Here is a 24,092-nt window from a genome sequence, read left to right on the forward strand (position 1 = left end):
ATCTACACCAGTATGTCAAGGTTCCCAAGAGCCTTATAGACTCTGACAGCAATATTGTTAGTTACATAAAATCTTGTTAGAAGGAATCACTACGAACCTTCTCCAGATGGTTATATGGGTCTGGCATATACAGGAGTGTACATTGACATTGAGTCTCATTCCACCAGGGAGTCCATTCAGCAGCAGGGATGGACCACATCCTAGCGGTTGCAGGATGGTCAAACTATTGATCTGTCCAAATATTCAAAATAAACCTATTGCCAGATCAGGGGTATTGCCAACTCTATGTTAGGTATGGTTTACTATTGCCACTATTATTCATTAATAGCATCAACATGTCTATATCTATGTCATGTCTGAATGCATTCTTAATGTTCACTCATCATTGGCCTACTGATGCAGTGTATGACGCCTGGACTCGTTTCCATGGCATGAAATCACAGAGCTTTAAAATCTTCACGTAGTCACTCACGTGACTCCGAAGTAAAATAGTAAGATTAAACGAGAACTTACCAGTTTGAAGTTTGATCTTTATTTTATGAGGAGTAACGTTGAGGGATTACGTGCCCTCCACGCCCACCCTCGATCATAAAGTTCAACTGGTATCCTATTTCTCTAATCTTACTATGTTCAGTTCATTTACTGTTGTCTGTGATTTCACACCGCTGCTTTGAAGATTGACACACATGCGTACTGGCGGGGTCTTCACGTAATCCCTCAACGTTACTCATAAAATAAAGATCAAACTTCAAACTGGTAAGTTCTCGTTTAATCTTACTATTAAACACTCTTGACAAATGGAGACTCTTGTGGGCATGTGTGAGATCATGGACTATGGTCCAATCAATCCAAAGGTGGATTATTATCTAAATGCAGGGAGACTGAAACTGAATGAAGTTCAAAGGGATCTAGGTGTTCACATGTATGAATTGCAAAAAATTAGCAGACAGGTTCAACAAATAGTTAAGAAGGCAAATGGAATGTTTGCTTTTATTACAAAGGGGTTGGAGCTTAAGAATAGGGAGGTTTGTTACATGTGTACAGGGTGGGTCACGTCTGGAATTCTGTATACAATTTTGGTCCTTTTATCTAAAAAACAATATAGTAACATTGGAGGCAGGCCAAAAGAGATTCACCAGTCTAATTCCTGGAATGAGGAGGTGCACCATCAAAAGAGGCTAGACAGATGGGTCTGTCTAGAAGTTTAGAAGAAAGCTAGGTGACTTTATTCAAACCTATCCTGGTAGTGGTTCATTATTGTTATTGGTTTATTAGATCATTAGATATGTTCTACAATTGAAAGGCAGTGGTACAGGCAGCTGGGATCAAGTGTATCTCTGGAGGAGATTAGGGAACTAAGAAGCATACTTAAGGAAATCAGGAGGCCTAAAAAGGGGCAGGAGCTAGCTCTGGCACACAAAATGCAGGTACATAAATCTCTCAGGCCTGATCAGATATATCCAATGCCACTGGGAAGCTAAAGGAAGAAATTGCAGGAGCCCGGATGGAGATGTATCGATCATTGTTAGACATAGGTGAGGTGCCAGATGATGTAGAGTGGCTGATGTTTTGCCTCTATTTAAGAAAGAACTTTGGACCAGTGTGCCTCATATTTGTGGTAGGTGGGTTACTGAGGAGGATTCAAAGGAATAAGAAATATATGCATTTTGGAGCAAAACCATGGACGTTGTCGAAATGAACCTCAGCAAGGTGATATATTCGGCACGGTAGGCTGCTCTGGAAGTTAGATAGTATGGGATCCAGAAAGAGCTCGTGAGCTGGATGCAGAATTGGCTTCATGGAAGGAAGCAGAGTGTGGAGTGGAATATTTTTTTATAACTGGCGGCCTTTGACGAGTAGTGTGCCTCAGGAATCAATGGGGTCAATGCTGTTTGCAGATGACACTAATACAGGTGGGGTAGCGCATTTAGTGTGAAGATGATTATCAAAAATTACAACAGGATCTTGATCAGCTGGGCATGGACAGTGGAATGGCTAATAGAGTTTAATACACATACATTACTGTAAGTGTGAGCGTTGCATTTTGGGAATGTTGCCCAATCCAGCACATAGTAGATGAGGCTGGAGGAGGTGCAGGGCAGAGTTTCACTTGCACCTCCTCCAACTCGTCAGAGGTTCACTTGCACCTCCCCCAACCTCATCTACTGTATCTGTTGTTCAAGATGTGGAATTGTATACATCGGCGAGACCAAACGTAGACTGGACAATCGTTTCACTGAACACATTCGCTCAGCCTGCCTGAACCTATCTGATCTCAACACTTTAATTCTCCTTCTCATTCCCACACTGGCCTTTCTGTCCTAGGCCTCCTCTATTGTGAGAGTGAGGCTAAATGCAAATTGAAGGAACAGCATCTCATATTTCGCTTGTCCAGCTGACAGCACAGTGGTGTGAATATTGATTTCTCCAACTTCAACTAATCCCTGCATTCCCTCTCTCCATTCCTCCCCCACCCAAATCACACTAGCTTTTCATTCTCACCCCACCAAACTGCTAACAATGGCCAGTTTCCTTTATCATCATAACATTTTTGCATATCTTTCATTCATTGTTCTATATCTCTCTATAATCTCTATAGTCTATATCTCTCATTTTCCTTTCCCATGACTTTCAGTCTGAAGAATGGTCTCAACCGAAACGTCACCCGTTCCTTCTCTCCAGAGATGCTGCCTGTCTCGCTGAGTTACTCCAGCATTTTGTGTCTATCTTCGGTTTAAACCAGCATCTGCAGTTCCTTCCTACACAATATACAGGGTTTTTTGATTTGGCCACCTAAGTTTACCATCCTAACCAAGCTTTATTTCAATGCAATGAATTAATTGATAGTTAATTTTTTTAAATATTTTTTGTGAGGCAGAGCTGGGAATCTAAAAATCTTTACTTTGTAAATAAATGTCAAGAATGGTGAAAACTAACAGCTGGAATTTCATTCTGTAATAAAAAACGCAGCCTTGGCACTCTAAATTGCAAGATGTTTAATGTGTTTGCAGGTCATGTAAGCCTTTAATTGTGTTTACACTATTTACTTCTGTCAAAGTTTGCATTTCAGACCTATTTGTGATTGCCCTTGTGAAGCAGTTAGGCTGCCTTCTTAAATTGCTGCAGTTCAAGAATAAACACCAATACAAGGAGATTGTATCATAAGAATAAATGACTGAAACAAATGCCCTTTAGCAGTACCTGCTTTGCTTATTTATTTGTTGGTCATGCAAACACAGTAAATGCCTATTTAAGCAGCTGCGTGGCGTGAAGAGTCTTGTGATTTTTGATACATTAAATATGAACAAAACAGCATTTATTGTATGCCCCACATTCGTTTAATGCGGTTATGTTTTCAAGTTCACTCTTCCTGAGTTAGAGGCACCAATGAGTTCAAATTTCGATGCCTTAATTTCTTTGTGGATGATCAGCCATGATCTCAGTGAATGGCGGTGCTGGCTCGAAGGGCTGAATGGCCTACTCCTGCATCTATTGTCTATTGATGCCTAAGTCTCTTCAGATGCTTCTTTGTTTATGTATTCATCATAATGGCAGAATATTTTGTGTCTATTCCCCCTAGATTTTCGCTACTTATACGAGTTAATTATGCTGTGTGTCTGTAATTTCATCCATGGACGATTGATTATGCCATATCAGCAGAGAAGGACTGCAGTCTGTCTTAAAGCTGGATTTAGTGAATAAAATTGTTATGGCCAAACATTTCAGAGTCATGTCACTGTTAAAGTACAAAACTAAATTTGGTTCAGTCTTACTGTTGAGAGAGATGCTTGTTATTTGATGTCAAGTAAACAAAGAGTTTCTTTAGCCAGAAACAAGAATTTCTCAAAGCAAGAAATCAACAGTTGATGATAATAGGGGAAATTGGGAATTATAACTGTGTTGAATATTTTCCCTTCGCTACTGCTTTATATTTTACATTATCCTTTGTAGTCTGAACTCTATTGGAACATTTTGACACGTAACGATCACTGGTGCAAGTCTTCACTTACGATGTTGTCTGATCCCATAGCCATCACTGTATCTGAGCCTTCTATGCCTTGGCAATTCATGTGATCATCTAGATACTTCTTAAATGATGTGAGATTTTCAGCCTTTACCTGGGGCAGCATGCTCCAATTTCAAACCATCAATGGAATTGTAAGGGTAAAAAGACCCTAATGAGACTAATCTACAGGCCCCCAAACAGTAGCCTGGACATAGGGCGGAAGTTGAATCAGGAGTTAAAATTGGCATGTAACAAAAGTAATGCTGTGGTTGTTATGGGAGATTTCAACATGCAGGTAGACTGGGAAAATCAGGTTGGTACTGGACCCCAAGAATGGGACTTTGTAGAGTGCCTTTGTGATGGATTCTTAGAACAGCTTGTATTGGAGCCTACCAGGGAGAAGGCAATTCTGGATTTAGTGTTATGTAATGAACCGGATTTGATAAAGGACCTCGAGGTTAATGAGCCATTAGGAGGCAGTGACCAAAACATGGTCGGTTTTAATCTACAATTGGAGAGGGAGAAGGGTAGATCGGAGGTGTCAGTGTTGCAGTTGAATAAAGGGGACTATGGGGCCATGAGGGAGGAGCTGGCCAAAGTTGACTGGAAAGATACACTAGCAGGGATGAAAGTGGAACAAAAATGGGAGGTATTTCTAGGAATAATACAGAAGGTGCAGGATCAGTTCAGTCCTAGGAGGAACAAAGATTCCAAGGGGAGAAAGGGACGACCATGGCTGACAAGGGCCGTCAGGGACAGTATAAAAATTAAAGCGAAGAAGTACAAGGTAGCAAAGATGAGTGGGAAGCAAGAGGATTGGGTAATGTTTAAAGAGCAACAGAAGATAACCAAAACGACAATAGGGGGAGAAAAGATGAGGTACGAAGGTAAGCTAGCCAAGAATATAAAGCAAGATAGTAAAAGCTTCTTTAGGTATGTGAAGAGGAAAAAATTAGTTAAGACCAAAGTTGGACCCTTGAAGACCGAAAAAGGTGAATTTATTATGGGGAATAAGGAAATGGCAGATGAGTTGAACAGGCACTTTGGATCTGTCTTCACTAAGGAGGACACAAACAATCTTCCTGATATAGTAGTGGCCAGAGGATCTGGGGTGACGGAGGAACTGAAGGAAATACACATTAGGCAGGAAATGGTGTTGGATAGACTGATGGGACTGAAGGCTGATAAATCCCCAGGGCCTGATGGTCTGCATCCCAGGGTACTTAAGGAAGTGGCTCTAGAAATCATGGATGCATTGGTGATGATTTTCCAATGTTCTATAGACTCAGGATCAGTTCCTGTGGATTGGAGGGTAGCTAATGTTATCCCTCTTTTTAAGAAAGGTGCGAGAGAGAAAACAGGGAATTATAGACCAGTTAGCCTGACATCAGTGGTGGGGAAGATGCTGGCGTCAATTATAACAGATGAGATAGCCGAACATTTGGATAGCAGTCACGGGATCGGTCCGAGTCAGCATGGATTTACGAAGGGGAAATCATGCTTGACTAATCTTCTGCAATTTTTTGAAGATGTATCTACGAAAATGGACAAGGGAGAGCCAGTGGATGTAGTGTACCTGAACTATCAGAAAGCATTTGATAAGGTCCCACATAGGAGATTAGTGGGCAAAATTAGGGCACATGGTATTGGGGGTAGAATGCTGACATGGATAGAGAAGTGGTTGGCAGACAGGAAACAAAGAGTAGGGATTAACGGGTCCCTTTCAGAATGGCAGGCAGTGACTAGTGGGGTACCGCAAGGCCCGGTGCTGGGACTGCAGCTATTTACAATATACATCAATGATTTGGATGAAGGGATTCAAAGTAACATTAGCAAATTTGCAGATGACACAAAGCTGGGTGGCAGTGTGAACTGTGAGGAGGATGCTATGAGAATGCAGGGTGACTTGGACAGGTTGGGGGAGTGGGCAGATGCATGGCAGATGAAGTTTAATGCGGGTAAATGTGAGGTTATCCACTTTGGTAGCAAAAACAGGAAGGCAGATTACTATCTAAATGGTGTCAAGTTGGGAAAAGGGGAAGTACAACGGGATCTGGGGGTCCTTGTACATCAGTCTATGAAAGTAAGCATGCAGGTACAGCAGGCAGTGAAGAAAGCAAATGGCATGTGGCCTTTATGACAAGAGGAATCGAATATAGGAGCAAAGAGATCCTTCTGCAGTTGTACAGAGCCCTAGTGGGACCACACCTGGAGTATTGTGTGCAGTTTTTGTCCCCTAATTTCAGGAAGGACATTCTTGCTATTGAGGGAGTGCAGCGTAGATTTACAAGGTTAAATCCCAGGATGGCGGGACTGTCATATGCTGAGAGAATGGAGCAGCCGGGCTTGTACACTCTGGAGTTTAGAAGGCTGAGAGGGGATATCATTGAAACATATAAGATTGTTAAGGGCTTGGACATGCTAGAGGCAGGAAACATGTTCCCGATGTTGGGGGAGTCCAGAACCAGGGGCGACAGTTTAAGAATAAGGAGTAAGCCATTTAGAACAGGGACGAGGAAACACTTTTTCTCACAGAGAGTGGTGAGTCTGTGGAATTCTCTGCCTCAGGGTGGAGGCAGGTTATCTGGATGCTTTCAAGAGAGAGCTAGATAGGGCTCTTAAAAATAGCGGAGTCAGGGGATATGGGGAGAAGGCAGGAAAGGGATACTGATTGGGGATGATCAGCCATGATCACATTGAATGGCGGTGCTGGCTCAAAGGGCTGAATGGCCTCCTCCTGCGCCTATTGTCTATTGTCTCTTGTCACCCACTAGATGAAAAAGTTATTTTCTCAGATCCCTTCTCGACCTCTTATCACTTACCTTAGCCTGTGATTACTAATTCCCCATAACCTCCGCTATGGGGAAGGATTGTTACTATCTGCCCCATCAGTGACTCTTCTGGCCCCTTCTGTTAATGTTTTAGATCTGCCTTGCTGTTGGTACGAGGGAGACCCACAAATTCTGATGGAGGAGTCTGGTACATTGTCTGTTGGGTATAATTTTGAGAGTAAGCCAATGAAAGGCTATTGCTTGACTTGTCTGTGAGAAAGGTTTCCCAAATTAGTCACCAATCCTGTTTATTGCATGGAGGACTTTGCAAATAGACAAGAAAGAAATGACCACAATATCAACTTTACGATGCTGGTTTACATTTAAACGTTGTCCAAGGCATTTGAAGGAATGTTTAATTCCTATTTCAAACATAGCCACAAAATCTATTTGTAGGACTTTTTTTTCTTTTTCTTTTTCTTGTCATTTTTTTCTTCTTTTTTTTTCCTTTTCTTTTTTTTTTCCTCCCACAAATATGTAATATGTGAATATGTGATTCTGTTCCATTCTGTTTTGTAGTTTTTTTGCACAATCCGCAAGCATTGCCACTTTTCATTTCACTGCACATCTCGTATGCGTATGTGACAAATAAACTTGACTTGACTTGATTGTACTGAGGAAATAGCTGCCACATTTTCTATCACAGTGGCAACAATTCTAAACTGCTTCATTAATGGTACAACACTGTAGTCGGCATGACCATGCCTATAATTTCCCTGATAAAAAAATCCTGAACTGACTCCAGTAAATGATCTCAATGCTAGCTAGCCTGTGTTGGCCAGGTTGCACAAGATTGGTGTTTGACTTTAGATATCCTGATTTGGGAGACCAGCTTCATGTTGCGTTCATTACTCTGGGAATGTCAGCCCTATTTAAAGCTGAGTCATGTTGCGCTTTGTTGGTTATTATGTTGAGTAGTTATGTTGAGAAGTGAGTATTGAAGGTGCTGACAAACTACACCAGTGGCGCCAGGTTTCCTAAACGTCTATTTTGTATAATTTCTGCAAGCCTATAACTTTCAATACTTCCTGAGACTAGAAGCCTTGAAGATCAATGAAAAATAAGTCTGCCTTAGTAAGCCCCGACAATATTCCTGCATTTAAGAAATCTGGAGGCACAATTGGTCCTCCTGAAATAAGTACATTAAAAGCACTTTAATTATTTATAATGTATCAAATTAAAATCCACTATCTGTTTGTTAGTGTTTTACCACTGTGCTAATATTTTGCATCATAAATGATTATAACACAGATTTATATTATTCTGTATACCTACCTGATTTTGAGTATCATTACTACAGTAAAACTCTGATAATCCATGTTTCAGATATTCGGAAATCCTGACAATTCAGCATCTGGCGCTGGTGAAAGGAAAGATCGAGGAAAATGGACATGTGCAGTTGCCAAAACTGCAAAATGGCCATTGATTTTCATGATTGCTCAGGTTCTGTTTGCTGTGCTCCCAACCAGTTGCCAAGGTCACAAATCCTACATTCCCTACTTATCGGGGCCGCAGTTCCTGAACTCTCTGTTCACTATCTGAAGTCACAGATTCCGCACTCCCTTCCTACTCATTAGGGCCCTAGTTCCTGCTCTCTCTTTAAAATTACCTAATTCTGCTCCCTGTAAACATACTGGGGCCATGCATTAGGATTAGGGATACCCGTGTTTCCTTTCAACTTGGGGTCGATTAGAAAATGTATTATTCCACAGTGTAAGATTTAAAGAACGCATAAATAAGATATGCATACAATATTGAATGAATAAAATTAAGTAATGGTAAGAGCAAATGTTTTTATATGCATGAACGGATAATTTTGCAATATGTTCTCTCTTCAACCTCCTTGGCATTAAAAATTTGACCATCTAACTTCTATTTCCAGATCCATTGTTAGCCAATTTTGTTAATGGTTCTGCCTCTACTATTTGCATCCCTCTCTTTAAAAAATGTTTTCGGGGTTGCTCTGTCCTTGCAAGCTGCCATACCATTACCAACCTCTCTTGTACCATAGAGTTCTTGAAAAGGCTTTCTTTCAAATCTTGCCCAGTATTCCAGTCAGATTTCCCGAATGGAAAAATAGAAAAGTCACAAATTACACCATGCGTGACAAAAGAAAGTCTATTATTTTTATTTTTTTCTGAGCAACTCTGCAGTCTTTAATATGGTTGGTCACAGAATCTTCTCTTATGCCTTACCACTGCCATTTAAATGATACTTTCATCATTAGATGGTTCCATTCTAACCGGTCTAATGTAGCCAAGAAATAACAAGCGTGAGCTTCTCTTCTCACCTTTGAACCATTAACTTTGGTGTCCCTCAAGAGTCTATTTCATTTCTAATGTGCTGCCCTTAGCAGCATCATCAAAAAACATGACATATGGTTTCCACATCCATGTCCAGCCATTATCAGGCAACTGTATCACCCTATCAATAACTAGGGAGCGGTCCTGAACTACTATCTACCTCATTGGAAACCCTTTAATCGGACTTTACTGGACTTTATCTTGCACTAAACATTATTCCCTTTATCATGTATCTGTACACTGTGGATGGCTTGTTTGTAATCATGTATAGTCTTTCTGCTGACTGGTTAGCACGCAACAAATGCTTTACACTGTACACGTGACAATAAACAAAACTAAACCTAGGCTTCCAATATCCAGCTGTCACCTGTCAACATCTGTGTCGATTGCAAGGTGTCAGATTGTTTGCCCAGCATGGATGAGCCAAAATTGATTCCAGCCAAAAATTGGAAAGAACACGGCCAATATTTCAGTCCCACGCTGTTGTTATCACTGGATTCTTTTATTGATTTTTGAGGGATTTCCCATGCTCTTTCCTTCCCTCTTAAGATTTCATTCTTGTTTTCAGGTCTCCTTGATGAAAGGAAATTGCCTTTAAGCGCCATGAAATAAATTCTATCTGTACATAAATTGTCAAAGCGAACTGTTGAGTAGTTTAGAAGTTTAGTTTAGTTTAGAATTACAGGCCCTTCGGCCCACCGAGTCCACACCGACCAGCGATCCCCGCACCTTGACACTATCTTACACACACTAAGGACAATTTACACTTATACCAAGCCAATTAACCTACAAACCTGTACGTCTTTGGAGTGTGGGAGGAAACTGAAGATCTCGGGGAGAAAACCCACGCAGGTCATGGGGAGAACGTACAAACTCTGTACAGACAGCACCTGTAGTTGGGATTGAACCCGGGTTACTCTGGCGCTGCAAGCGCTGTAAGGCAGCAACTCTACCGCTGCGCCACCGTGCTGCCGCAAATTATACACAGTATTACACACATTTTGTTACATTTCAAATCGCTCCATAGAATTGTTATCTACCATCCTCAAGCCTCTCAACCCAGCCATCGTTTTTATTCTCCTCCAGTTTAAATGCTTCCTGGTGTTGTCGTATCTTGGCCATCTCTAATTTTAATCGCTCCAACATTGTGCCGTGACCCAAAGTTCCTTTCTAAACCTCTCTTCCAATTTTCATTAGATTTTGCCGACAACCTTGTGCTTTCACTAATTTGCTTTTGGAATTCTGCCTAACATCTCCTTTTGTAGTTTGGTGTAAACTTTGTCAAGTTAAAATACATTTAAAAAATACTATGTTATATGTATTATGTAACACAGAACAGTTGCTGGATACTTTGTGATTGAAAAGGATAAAATTACAAAGAAATGTGGATCTCAGAACTTCTTTAGTGGCACAATTGGTTTCAGATTTCGTTACATTTTATGGATTATTCCCATGGCAGTGTTTTGCTTGCTCCCGCACTGTTAGCAGCAGCAGTGAGCGTGGGAGTTGAGGGGCAGAATGCTAGCTGCAATATAAGGACATTTATTTATGAATCTTTTGTAGGAAGGGGAATATATTAAATAGTGATTTTGTTTTGTTTTTCTGAGCTCCACTGAATAGAATATTATGCACTCGAGGGGGCGTGCAAGTGGAATTTAAATACAAAAACGTGCTCGATGACGAGTTGAAAATAAAGTCCAATCAAATCCAAATTTATCTTGATAGGAAGACGAAGCAGTCCTAACTTCACTGTGAATGTGATGGGCCTGTCCCACTTAGGTGATTTTTCAGCAGTCTGCCAGCGACTGTCAAGTTGCCGGCAGTCGCCTGAAAAGCCGGGAACTGGAACGGCGACTGTCAGAGTGGAACACACACACACACACACACACACACACACACACACACACACACACACACACACACACACACGCACACACACGCACACACACGCACGCACACGCACACACACACGCACACACACGCACACACAAACACACACACACACACGCACACACACGCGCACACACACACACACACACACACACGCACACACGCACACACACACACACACACACACACACACACACACACACACACACACACACACACACACACACACACACACACATAAACACATCGCAAAGGCGGGGGCCAGGGTAAGCGGGGGAGCGCTGTCTAAAAAATTCCCACGGTGCAAAGCCAAGGTGATACAGACACACACCGCGATGAACAGGAAGGTTGGCGCTGTAATGAAGACAGCTAAAGCACAGTGATTGGTAAGTCCTTTAAAAGAGGGGGGGAGAGAGGGGAGAAGGAGGAAAAACGAGTAGAGACAACTTTTATGAAGCCAGAGATACACGGCTGTGAAGTTCGGCGGACATTTAACATTACCGGTCAGTTCCTTGGTTCTGAAAACTACTGCTTACCTTTTTTTCCCCCCAATGAGCCAATGAAATTCACCGGTCATCACCAGCTCCAACCTACGAGAACCTCCGAGAACCTTCGACCTCCTGGCAATCCACCAGGACCACCTTGCGACCCACCTATGGCTTGAGAATTCTCGCTAATCTCCATGGCGACTTCATCATAGCCGCCGCTAATTTTTAAACATGTTGAAAAATTCTTGGTGACCATAATGAGGCCGCGACTAGTGCCCAAAATGTGGGAACTCCTCACGACCATGAAGGCGACTCCCCGGCAACCATCCGCGAACATGTGGCAACTGCAAAGTCTCCTGCAGTCGCCTAAAAAGTCGCCTAAGTGGGACAGGCCCATTAGGGCCCTGGAGAATGTTTCAGAGTAGGATTATTGGTACATAGTTCCCTGAAAGTGGCATCGTGGGTAGATAGCATGGTAAAGAAGGATTTTTGGTACGTTGGCCTTCAACATTCAACGTTTTGAGTATAGAAGTCGGGACATTATGTTCCAGTTGTACTATATATTGTTGAGGCCACATTTGGAGTACGGCTGTTAGTTATGGTCACCTACTATAGGAAGGATATTATTAAACTAGAAAGACTGCAAAAAAGATTTATGACGATGTTGCCAGGACTTGAGGGGCTACGCTATAGAGAGAGGTTGGGGAGACTGGGACTTTATTCCTTGAAGCACAGGAGGCTGAGGGGTGACCTTATAGAGGTGTATAAAATAATGATGGGAATAATAATAACAATAATAATAATAAACTTCATTACGGACTCGAGGTCCAGACAAGGGGCAACATTACATTAAAAATGCATTGCATATTAAATATCATAAAGTACTTATAAAATCTTAGTATATCACTTATAAAAGCATCATAAATTATATATTTTTTAAAACACAATACATAAGTTAAAAATCTAGATTAAAAGAATGATCAATAGATAGGGTGCATGGATAGAGTATTTTACCCAGGGGAGGTAGTGGAGGCCAATTCAATAACAGCACTTGGACAGGTACAAGGAAAGGAAAGGTTTTGAGGGATATGGGATATGGGCCCATATGGGTTTTGAGGAATATGGGTCATGTTCAAGTGAGTTTATTGTCATGTGTCCCTGTATAGGACAATGAAATTCTTGGAACACAGATTAATGAAAGTCATAAAAGCTACACTCTGTAATCCTCACTGTTCTCTGCTTCAGCTAAATTATTGTTCAGAACTGATGAAAGGTCCATTGATCCAAAACATTAATTTGTTTTTTCTCTTGTATTTTGTGTGTATTACCTGGTGTGTATTTTCTCCCAGCATTTTTTGTGTTCATTGCACTATCCTTGATTGAAGAAATGTATCCTAATTTCAGTCCCAAATGATTTATTTCTTATTTTGAGATCACGGATCCAGCCTCCACAATCAGAGATGCATCCTTCCTGTATCGACCTCGCTGAGACCTCTGAGACTTTTTATGTTGTACTGAGATTATCTCTCAATCTTCTCAACTCTAAAGAATAAAGAATAAAGTCTGCTTAGTCTGTGATCTTGGGACAATCACCTATGGAACAATTTTAGTGATTGGATTATTTGCGGTCCATCATTCATTAGTTCTTCTACCTTGCCTGGATTGACATGATCAGTTCTTACCAAATTATACATCCTTGCATTTATTAGTATTGATATTATATTCCCATTTAGTAGCCCATTCTGCAAGTTTTGTTAATGTGCTCCTGTAATTTCATGTAATCCCACTTCGTATTAATGTTCTCCCCAAATTGGGTAGCAATTTGGGTTGTAAATTCCAGAATTTAAATCATTAATATAAATTATGAGCAATACTGGTCTCAGCATTGATCCTTGTGAAAGGAACCATGTGAAGGGTGGCACAGTGGCATAGAAGCCTGCACAGTGGCGCAGCGATAGAATTGCTGCCTTGCATCGCCAGAGACCCGAGTTTGATCCTGACTACAGGTGCTGTCTGTACGGAGTTAACATAGAAACATAGAAAATAGGTACAGGAGTAGGCCATTCGGCCCTTCGAGCCTGCACCGCCATTCAATATGATCATGGCTGATCATCCAACTCAGTATCCTGTACCTGCCTTCTCTCCATGCCCCCTGATCCCTTTAGCCACAAGGGCCACATCTAACTCCCTCTTAAATATAGCCAATGAACTGGCCTCAATTACCTTCTGTGGCAGAGAATTCCAGAGATTCACCACTCTCTGTGTGAAAAATGTTTTTCTCATCTCAGTCCTAAAAGATTTCCCCCTTATCCTTAAACTGTGATCCCTTGTTCTGGACTTCCCCAACATCGGGAACAATCTTCCTGCATCTAGCCTGTCCAACCCCTTAAGAATTTTGTAAGTTTCTATAAGATCCCCCCTCAATCTTCTAAATTCTAGCGAGTACAAGCCGAGTCTATCCAGTCTTTCTTCATATGAAAGTCCTGACATCCCAGGAATCAGTCTGGTGAACCTTCTCTGTACTCCCTCTACAGAAAGAATGTCTTTCCTCAGATTAGGAGACCAAAACTGTACATAATACTCCAGGTGTGGTCTCACCAAAACCCTGTACAACTGCAGTAGAATCTCCCTGCTCCTATACTCAAATCCTTTTGCTATGAATGCTAACATACCATTCGCTTTCTTCACTGCCTGCTGCACCTGCATGCCTACTTTCAATGACTGGTGTACCATGACACCCAGGTCTCGTTGCACCTCCCCTTTTCCTAATCGGCCACCATTCAGATATTAGTCTACTTTCCTGTTTTTGCCACCAAAGTGGATAACCTCACATTTATCCACATTATACTGCATCTGCCATGCATTTGCCCACTCGCACAACCTATCCAAGTCACCTTGCAGCCTCCTAGCATCCTCCTCACAGCTAACACTGCCCCCCAGCTTCGTGTCATCCGCAAACTTGGAGAAGTTGCATTCAATTCCCTCGTCCAAATCATTAATATATATTGTAAATAGCTGGGGTCCCAGCACTGAGCCTTGCGGTACCCCACTAGTCACTGCCTGCCATTGTGAAAAGGACCCGTTTACTCATACTCTTTGCTTCCTGTCTGCCAGACAGTTCTCTATCCACATCAATACTGAACCCCCAATACCATGTGCTTTAAGTTTGTATACTAATCTCATACCTTCTCCTTATGACCACAGTTTTCTCCGGCTGCGCCGGTTTCCTCCCACAATTCAAAGACGTGCAGGTTTGCAGGTTAATTGGCCTCTTTAAAAATTGTCCTTCGTGTGAAGGATAGAACTAGTGTACAGCTGATCATTGGTCAGCGAGGACTCGGTGGGCCAAAGGGCCTGTTTCAATACTGTATCTCTAAATAAACTAAACTAAACTAAATACCTTCTTATTCATAGTCTCTGCTTTCTACCTGAAGCCCATTAGCAATCCATTCTGCCTCTTGCCCCCTGATGTTATTTGTTGGTTTGATTTATGATTAGCTAATTATCAGGCTATTGAAAATCTAGAAAAAATACAACTACTGCATTGCCATTGTCTATTCTTTCCATTCACTCTAAACATTAAATGTTGGTTACACAAGATTTTGCCTTTTGAAAAGATTGGTGACATTTTAATTCTAGATTATACTTATCGTCTCTAGATGTTGCCAGACATGAGAGCTAAAGAAAGCAGTTGGTTGGGATGATTGAATTTTTTCACACTTCTTCCGCCATTTGCACTTGAACTTGTTGGGTTGCTGACCCCGAGGCTCAAATATAGTCGTATTTCTGTTGAGCATTGGGCCAAGGATTCTCAAGAGTTAGTGATGATGTTATATTTCTTCAAATAAGTTTTGCGGATGTCCCTAAAATGTTTTCTCTGTCCTCCTGGAATTGAGTTGCCGTGATGGCTCTCAAAGCTGAATGTTTGGTTGGGAAACACACAAAACTGCAGATGTGTGCAGATGCTGGAATATTAAACAAAACACAAAGTGCTAAAGGAATTCACAGGTCAGGCAGCATGTGGGGAGGGAATGAACATGCAACATTTTGGTTTGGGATCCTTCTTTAGACTTGTTTGGGAGTCCGGTTTCAGACATGCAGACAATGTGGCCTTCCCATTGACGATGGTTGAGCATGACCATAGCTATGTCGCTGAGGATGTTAGCCTCGGAGAGGATACTAACATTGGTTTGCTTAAAATGCCAGTAGGTTTGGAATACTTTGCAGAAGCAGAATTGTCAGTCCCTCTCAAATGCTTTGAAATGCTTCTGTAAATTGTACCTCTTTCCAGTGCATACAGGAGAGTTTAGATATTTGCACCTCACAAGACAAAGAGCTTGATGGCAGATTCGAAGCCTTGAACACATTTCAAGTTTGCACGTGAACAGTATCAGCATATTGTAATTTAATGACAAAGTTAGTGCTGCATTGGTTCTGGAGATGGGTTAACAGAGGTTGAACTGTTTCCTTGTTCTATTATCCAGCTGGGAGTTTGGTAAAACTAAGAAGAGGATTGTACTAGGTTTGATAAACTTGACGAAAATATGATTAAATAATGAAGAATCTGGATTAATGGTCTTTTCACACTGAAGTTGTTTTTCAAATTCTGGAAACATTAATCAAAATTAAGATCTTAAGAATCGAGGATTTGTTCCATTTTGGACTCTTGGCAATCATGGGTATCAATTTTGGAGAACAGGTTCCTTCTAGCTATACATTCCCATTATGCAAATATGCAAGTCTGGAACCCTGAACTCAGAACACTGAAGGATCTGAGGTTAAAAGCTGACGCTGAATGTTAATTTAGGCAAAATCATCATCTCTTAATTTGCCTTCCCTCCACAACTTTAACTCCCTGTAAATATCAGGTATTTTAAGTGGTTGCCAAGGTTGAAGCATTCACTCCTTCTATAAAGGATTAAACGATGCTGTGCACACCTCCCAGAAAAATTGCATTCTCTCAAATACTCTGGATTTTTGTTTTGAGATTTATGTTAATGAATATAAAATATTATAAAACTACCTCCTGCAGCAAAGAGTCTTTGTAATAACAACAGAATTCTACATACTGTAGCATTTTCTGGCTGAATTCTGCCCTTTATAGTTGCCATGGCTCCTTTTTACCTTTTTGGTAATTTTGTGGATCTCACAATCAGATATCAAGGAGATTAACTGGACTCATTTGTTTGCGTCATTGACACTTATGGCTCGATTATGATTTGGTTAGAAAATTGATGGTCAGGTTCCTGATAATTTTAGATTCAGTTCTGTGGAATATTTTAATCATAGATTTTTTTTGTTTTTTTCCAATGTTGCTCTTTAAACGAGTCTGGTTAGTAATAATTTGCAGTAACTAATCACTTGCTAACTGGATTAGTTTTACAAATATCGAATGTGGATCATTCAGTTTATATTATTCTCCTGACAGAGGAACATGATTTAACGTAACGTACAGAATTTATACAGATCATTAATATAGGAAAATGTGTTAATCAGAACAAGCATAAGATAAAGGTGAAAGAATATATACAGAGAATATTGTGGAGGGTTCAGGCACCCAAGGAAATTATGGAAACAATTAATATTGATTCACAGATATAATTTAGATAGATTTCCTAGAAAAAGCACATTTGGGATGAATGCATATGAAAAATAATATATGATTCAATGCAGCATTATTCAGAAGATTAAGTTTTCACAGAATTAGTGTTCCTAAAGGTCTCCATCACTGGATAATCTTCACACCATGTCTAGATCCTGTGAAGACGGATTGATAGATAAATTAATTAGTAAATTGGTTAGTCAACAGCGATGTTAGCAACCAACTCCTTTCATTGCATCACATTACTAACAAGGTAGTAGAAGGCAAAACTAAATATGCAAAGGTAGTCCAAAATGCTGGAGAAACTCAGCGGGTGAGGCAGCATCTATGGAGCAAAGGAAATAGGCAATGTTTCGGGTCGAAACCCTTCTTCAGACTCAATATGCAATGTTCCCTTTTCATTTAACAATTTGTATGATGCCATAAGGTATAAGTATTTTTGAGTACGTGTGCAAGTGATGTTTCTGTAATATTTTCAGCGTTGGACTTTTGAATGGACATTGTCACAAATTAAATTATTTCCCACTTTATTTTATTTGACAGACCACTTTGCATAACGATGGCTGGTGCTGTTGATGACCTGATTGGAATCCCATTTCCAGACCATAGCAACAAGCTGCTTTGTAGTTTGAATGAACAGAGGCAGGATGGCCTTTTCTGCGACGTTGTCCTGATAGTAAAGGATCAGGAGTACAAGACCCATAGGTCAATCCTTGCTGCATGTAGCAAATACTTCAAGGCACTCTTTACCTCAGACACTCTTGGAGAACAACACAATGTTTACCAGATTGACTTTGTGACACCAGAAGCACTTTCTGCGATTTTAGAGTTTGCTTATACTTCAACCCTCACTATTAGCAACTCAAATGTAAAGGATGTTTTAAGTGCAGCACAGCAGTTGGAAATCCAGTGTGTTATTCAAGTATGCATTGATATCATGGAGGCAAGTGGCGAGGTGATCAATGAAAGTGAACTTTCAGAAGATACAACCATCAAAGAGCTCGAAGATGATCCATCCCAAGAAGACGTCAGGAAATGCCTCCACCAAAAACCTGAAAAATCTCTCAAACAAGATCTTGAGCAATCACCTCAAGAACCTACCAATGAATCTAGGCAAAACCAGTGGGATAGGGAATGTGATTTTAAACGCTCCTTGACTAGCAATCTTGTAGAAAACCAATGCAGAGAACTGCCTCAAGAATTTTTAAACCGATTTGCGGTTAATATTCCTGATGGAAGCTTGGGACCTGTTAGCGATTTCTCCTTGGAGTCGTTCTTAAAAGAAGGGTTGAGTTCCAGAGGGAATTTGCTGAATGGAGAGATTCCACATGGACCAGGATTATTTCCTCCCTACTGGAATGGAGGATATAATGGATTTCCCCAGCTTGTGGAGAGTCATGATGTGGACCAATTGCCCCTTAATCTGGTAATGAAAAAGGAAAATATCAAGCAAGAGGTCAAAGAAGATCTGTCTACAACCACAAGTTTGTGTGACTTTTTTAAAGGTATTCTGATGGGAAACAGTCAGAATAACCTGGACACATTAAAAGATGGACTGGATTTTAATTCCTATTTGAATATATTAGGTCCTTCCTATTTGGCAGCAGTCTATCCAACTTGGCCCTTGGATTATGAGAAAAAAATGAGACCCAAGGCATCTCAACAATGTCCGATCTGCAACAAAGTGATCCAAGGAGCAGGAAAGTTACCACGGCACATGCGGACTCATACAGGGGAGAAACCATACATGTGCAATATATGTGAAGTCCGCTTTACCAGGTTAGCAGCAGTTTGTTTTTGTTGTTCCTTCCATGTCCAGGGATATAGTCATTGCCGCATTCTAAATTAGCACTAACTCAACATCTATGCCTCACACCATTTTTGCACGGTGTTAACATTGTACCTCATTCATCCCAACATTTAAGGTTAGAATTTAAATTAATTTGAAATTTAGTTTACTTGACGGAACCCAGAGTCACAGTCATAGTGTTGAAACAAGCCCTTTGGCCCAACTTGCCCACACCAACATAGAAAATAGGTGCAGGAGTAGGCCATTCGGCCCTTCGAGCCTGCACCGCCATTCAATATGATCATGGCTGATCATCCAACTCAGTATCCTGTACCTGCCTTCTCTCCATACCCCCTGATCCCTTTAGCCACAAGGGCCACATCAAACTCCCTCTTAAATATAGCCAATGAACTGGCCTCAACTACCTTCTGTGGCAGAGAATTCCAGAGATTCACCACTCTCTGTGTGAAAAATGTTTTTCTCATCTCGGTCCTAAAAGATTTCCCCCTTATCCTTAAACTGTGAACTCTTGTTCTGGACTTCCCCAACATCGGGAACAATCTTCCTGCATCTAGCCTGTCCAACCGCTTAAGAATTTTGTAAGTTTCTATGAGATCCCCCCTCAATCTTCTAAATTCTAGCGAGTACAAGCCGAGTCTATCCAGCCAACCAACAACTCTGGTCCACACTAGTCCCATTTGCCTGTGTTTGGCCCCATATCCCACTAAACCTGTCTAATTGCTTTTTAAACATCGCGATAGACCCAGCCTCACCTACCTCTTTCAGTGTCTCATTCCATACACCCACCACCATTTGCGTGAAAATATTACCACTCAGATTCCCATAAAATCCTTGCCCCTTCACCTTAAACCAAGCCCTCTGGTTCTCAAATCCCCCACTCTGTGTCCAGGCGATCTATTCCTCTCATGATTTTATACACATACAGAGCATACTGAGATTTGCTGCACATAACAATTTCTTTAATATTAAAGCAACACATGCAAAGAGTTTTATTTTACCCTCAGGCAATATACTGTATGCTTCACTCCCCTAACCACTTCACCCATTAGACACAAGGAACTGCAGATGCTGGTTTACAAAAAAAAACATAACGTGCTGGATTAACTCAGTGAGTCAGGCAGCATCTCCAGAGAACAATCATAAGGGACGTTTTGGATCAGGACCCTTCTTCAGTCTCAAGAGTCTGAAGAAGGGTCCAGACTCAAAACTTCACCTATCCATGTTCTCCAGAGATGCTGCTTGACCCCCTGAGTTACTCCAGCACTTTGTGTCTTTTCTTTACCTCACCCTTTTCTTTCTATTTAACACCATTCTTCAACAATGAAATGGAGTCTAGACCTCAAATCCAGAACATAGGAGTACAGTGATTGAAAACAATCATTTTAGTAAAACAGCAGGTTAACATCCGTCGAGAGTGAAACACAATAAGCATTTCATTTTAATGACCTTTCCTGAGAAAGAGGAGATCTGAAATGCTAATGCTGTTTCTCTTCCCACAGATATACTAAATATTTCTGGTATCTATTTTATATGAAATTTCCAGCATGTATATTCTACTGTCATAATTTCTTCATTCTGGAAGAAGTAATCTCCGTCACTCTGATAATTTATTTTTGTAGCCATTTACCATAACTTGTCCAGGTATGACATTGTCTTTGCTTAGTGCACCCATGACCATATTTATAAAGTAAGGAGTTGCCGGGTGGGATCAGTGGTTCTATTGCGGCTTCAGTCTGCCGATCAGGTGTGAGGGGAAAGATTAAATAGGAACCTGAGACATCTTTTTCACGCACATGATTGTGGGCCTATGGCATGAGCTGCCAGGTGAAGTAGGTGAGGCATGTACTATAACAACTTTTAAAAGACATTTGGACAGGTACATGAATAGGAAAGGTCTAGAGGGACACTGGCCAAACGCAGGCAGGTGGGACTAGTGTAGACCGGACATCTTGGTCAGCATGGGCCAGAGGGCCTGCTTCTGTGCAATATGACTCTACTAGGACAGACATTGTTTGGATCATACAGGGTGGAAATAGTGCCTTTGGCCCAACCTGCCCACATTGACCAACATGCCCCATCTACACCAGTCCCACCTGCCTGTGCTTGGCCCATATCCATCTAAACCATGTTTTATCCATGTCTAAATGTTTCTTAAGTAGAGATTTGCATGTAGGGATGTAGAAGATGTGGTTTGTATTGGAGCATCGGGGAAGGAATGATGGCCATGGATATTGTGGTTGCAATTAAAGTGCTGGGGCCAAGTTGCGAGATCAAGCATGACATTCGTGGATGAAGCAAAGTGAGGTGTAGGAGCCGAAAGGTGGAAGGTCACCTGCAGGAGAAATATGAAACACAGCCATTGGAGGTTCAGCGTGCATACAACAGGCAGTAGCAGCGGTTTTCCTAGTCGGCCACCATCTAAATGGTGGCCGACTAGGAAAAGGGGAGATGCAGCGAGACCTGGGTGTCATGGTACACCAGTCATTGAAAGTAGGCATGCAGGTGCAGCAGGCAGTGAAGAAAGCGAATGGTATGTTAGCTTTCATAGCAAAAGGATTTGAGTATAGGAGCAGGGAGGTTCTACTGCAGTTGTACAGGGTCTTGGTGAGACCACACCTGGAGTATTGCGTACAGTTTTGGTCTCCAAATCTGAGGAAGGACATTATTGCCATAGAGGGAGTGCAGAGAAGGTTCACCAGACTGATTCCTGGGATGTCAGGACTGTCTTATGAAGAAAGACTGGATAGACTTGGTTTATACTCTCTAGAATTTAGGAGATTGAGAGGGGATCATATAGAAACTTACAAAATTCTTAAGGGTTGGACAGGCTAGATGCAGGAAGATTGCTCCCGATGCTGGGGAAGTCCAGGACAAGGGGTCACAGCTTAAGGATAAGGGGGAAATCCTTTAAAACCGAGATGAGAAGAACTTTTTTCACACAGAGAGTGGTGAATCTCTGGAACTCTCTGCCACAGAGGGTAGTTGAGGCCAGTTCATTGGCTATATTTAAGAGGGAGTTAGATGTGGCCCTTGTGGCTAAGGGGATCAGAGGGTATGGAGAGAAGGCAGGTAAGGGATACTGAGTTGGATGATCAGCCATGATCATATTGAATGGCGGTGCAGGCTCGAAGGGCCGAATGGCCTACTCCTGCACCTAATTTCTATGTTTCTATGTTTCTATGTTTACATGTTTCTATTCACCATGTACCTCTGATAGCGCCATATGTCATCAAGCTGTTAAAAGAGTTGTCAGATCAGGGCTTATGGTGGGTTCTGGTCAGTAATGACCCCCCATGATGTTGATAGTAAGGATTTGCCAGTAGTAGTGGGATTAAAACTAGTGGGATTAGGAGCAAAGAGGTCCTTCTGCAGTTGTACAGGGCCCTAGTGAGACCACATCTGGAGTACTGTGTGCAGTTTTGGTCTCCAAATTTGAGGAAGGACATTCTTGCTATTGAGGGAGTGCAGCGTAGGTTAACAAGGTTAATTCCCGGGATGGCGGGACTGTCATATGCTGAGAGAATGGAGCGGCTGGGCTTGTACACTCTGGAATTTAGAAGGATGAGAGGGTATCTTATTGAAACATATAAGATTATTAAGGGTTTGGACACGCTAGAGGCAGGAAACATGTTCCCGATGTTGGGAGAGTTCAGAAGCAGGGGCCACAGTTTAAGAATAAGGGGTAAGCCATTTATAACGGAGATGAGGAAACACTTTTTCACACAGAGTTGTGAGTCTGTGGAATTCTCTCCCTCAGAGGGCGGTGGAGGTCGGTTCTCTGGATGCTTTCAAGAGAGATTGATAGGGCTCTTAAAGATAGCGGAATCAGGGGATATGGGGAGAAGGCAGGAATGGGGTACTGATTGTGGATGATCAGCCATGATCACATTCAACGGCGGTGCTGGCTCGAAGGGCCGAATGGCCTACTCCTGCACCTATTGTCTATTGTCTAAAAGGCAGGATGATTAAGTGCAGAGTATTTGATTAGAACTTTGTTGATAATGCCGTTTATCTATTAAGAGTTGTGAATAAGGATTTTTATGTACTAACAGCTGAATTAATTCAGCCATCATCTGTTCCAGAATATATTGTGCATGTTTGTATACTGAAGCTGATTCGTACGTTGAGAATTTAGTTACTTAACTCAGCTTCTGACTGAAAACTCATCAACCTGAAATATTCCTTCTCTATAAATCCTTCCTGCTTTTGCACCCTCGACCTCCTTTGCATTTCAGAACTGTTTGGTTCTCATTGAAATGTGACAGTGGTCATAATTTGTAGTTCCCAATGAACTCTTGAAATCTGCAGAGTTTTGAGCGATGAGTTTTTACCAAATCTATTGTGCAGCTAAATGCAAGGAAGGGCCTTTGAAACATTAAAAATGAATATAAATATGATAAATTACACTGTAATAAATGCAGATTTTTCTCTCTGGAAGCAGTTTGTAAAATTATTAATTCTTGGTAAGTGGATGTTGTTGAAAGGCTGCAATGTCTTGGCAATTCTTATAGGAACTTGATGTAACTAAATGATTTGCTTGCTTTCACATGCAGTGAAGTCATGGTATTAATGGGAGGTTTTCTTCTTTAAAACATGGTTATTTTTTGTGATAATTTGATAACTTCATAATCACTTGTTTATTTCTTTTTTTTTAAACAATTTCTATGCCTAAGTTTCCTCAGGCCATGATGGAAACATGATTTAAACTTGTTGCATGTTTAAAGTGTATTAATGTGTGGAGTCATAGGGTTATACAACACAGAAACAGGCCTTTCAACCCAACCCACCAGGCCAAGATGCCTTCCTGAACTCGCACTATTTGCTGCCATTTGGCCCATATCCCTCTAAACTTTTACCTATTCATGAACCTGTCCAAATGTCCGTAAATGTTATAATTGTACCTGCATCAGCCACTTTCTCTGGCAGCTCATTCCATATACCCACCAAAACTTGCCCCCTTGGGTTATTTTTAAATCTTTCTTTTATCAAATTAAACCTATGACTTCTAGTTTTAGATTATCCTGCCCCAGGAAAAAGACTGTGACCACTTTATTTATGCCCCTCATGATATTATAAACCTCAACGGGGTCACCCCTTAGCCTTCTTCGCTCCGAGGTAAACAGTCCCAACATATCCTGTCTCTCCTCATAACTCAAGCCCAC

General features: G+C 41.3%; 1 protein-coding gene across 7 annotated transcripts in view; it reads left to right on the plus strand.

Annotated features, from left to right (window-relative positions):
• Positions 1-24,092, plus strand: part of zbtb7c (zinc finger and BTB domain containing 7C) — a 156,450-nt gene that overhangs the window by 116,567 nt on the left and 15,791 nt on the right. For all 7 annotated transcript variants that reach the window (XM_033033807.1, XM_033033827.1, XM_033033851.1 and 4 more), the window contains one exon: positions 17,664-18,899. In XM_033033807.1, the coding sequence (XP_032889698.1) occupies positions 17,664-18,899 (1,236 nt within the window). The remainder of the gene's footprint in view (positions 1-17,663; positions 18,900-24,092) is intronic.

This window comes from Amblyraja radiata, chromosome 1, assembly GCF_010909765.2.
Source record: "Amblyraja radiata isolate CabotCenter1 chromosome 1, sAmbRad1.1.pri, whole genome shotgun sequence".
NCBI lineage: Eukaryota > Metazoa > Chordata > Chondrichthyes > Rajiformes > Rajidae > Amblyraja > Amblyraja radiata.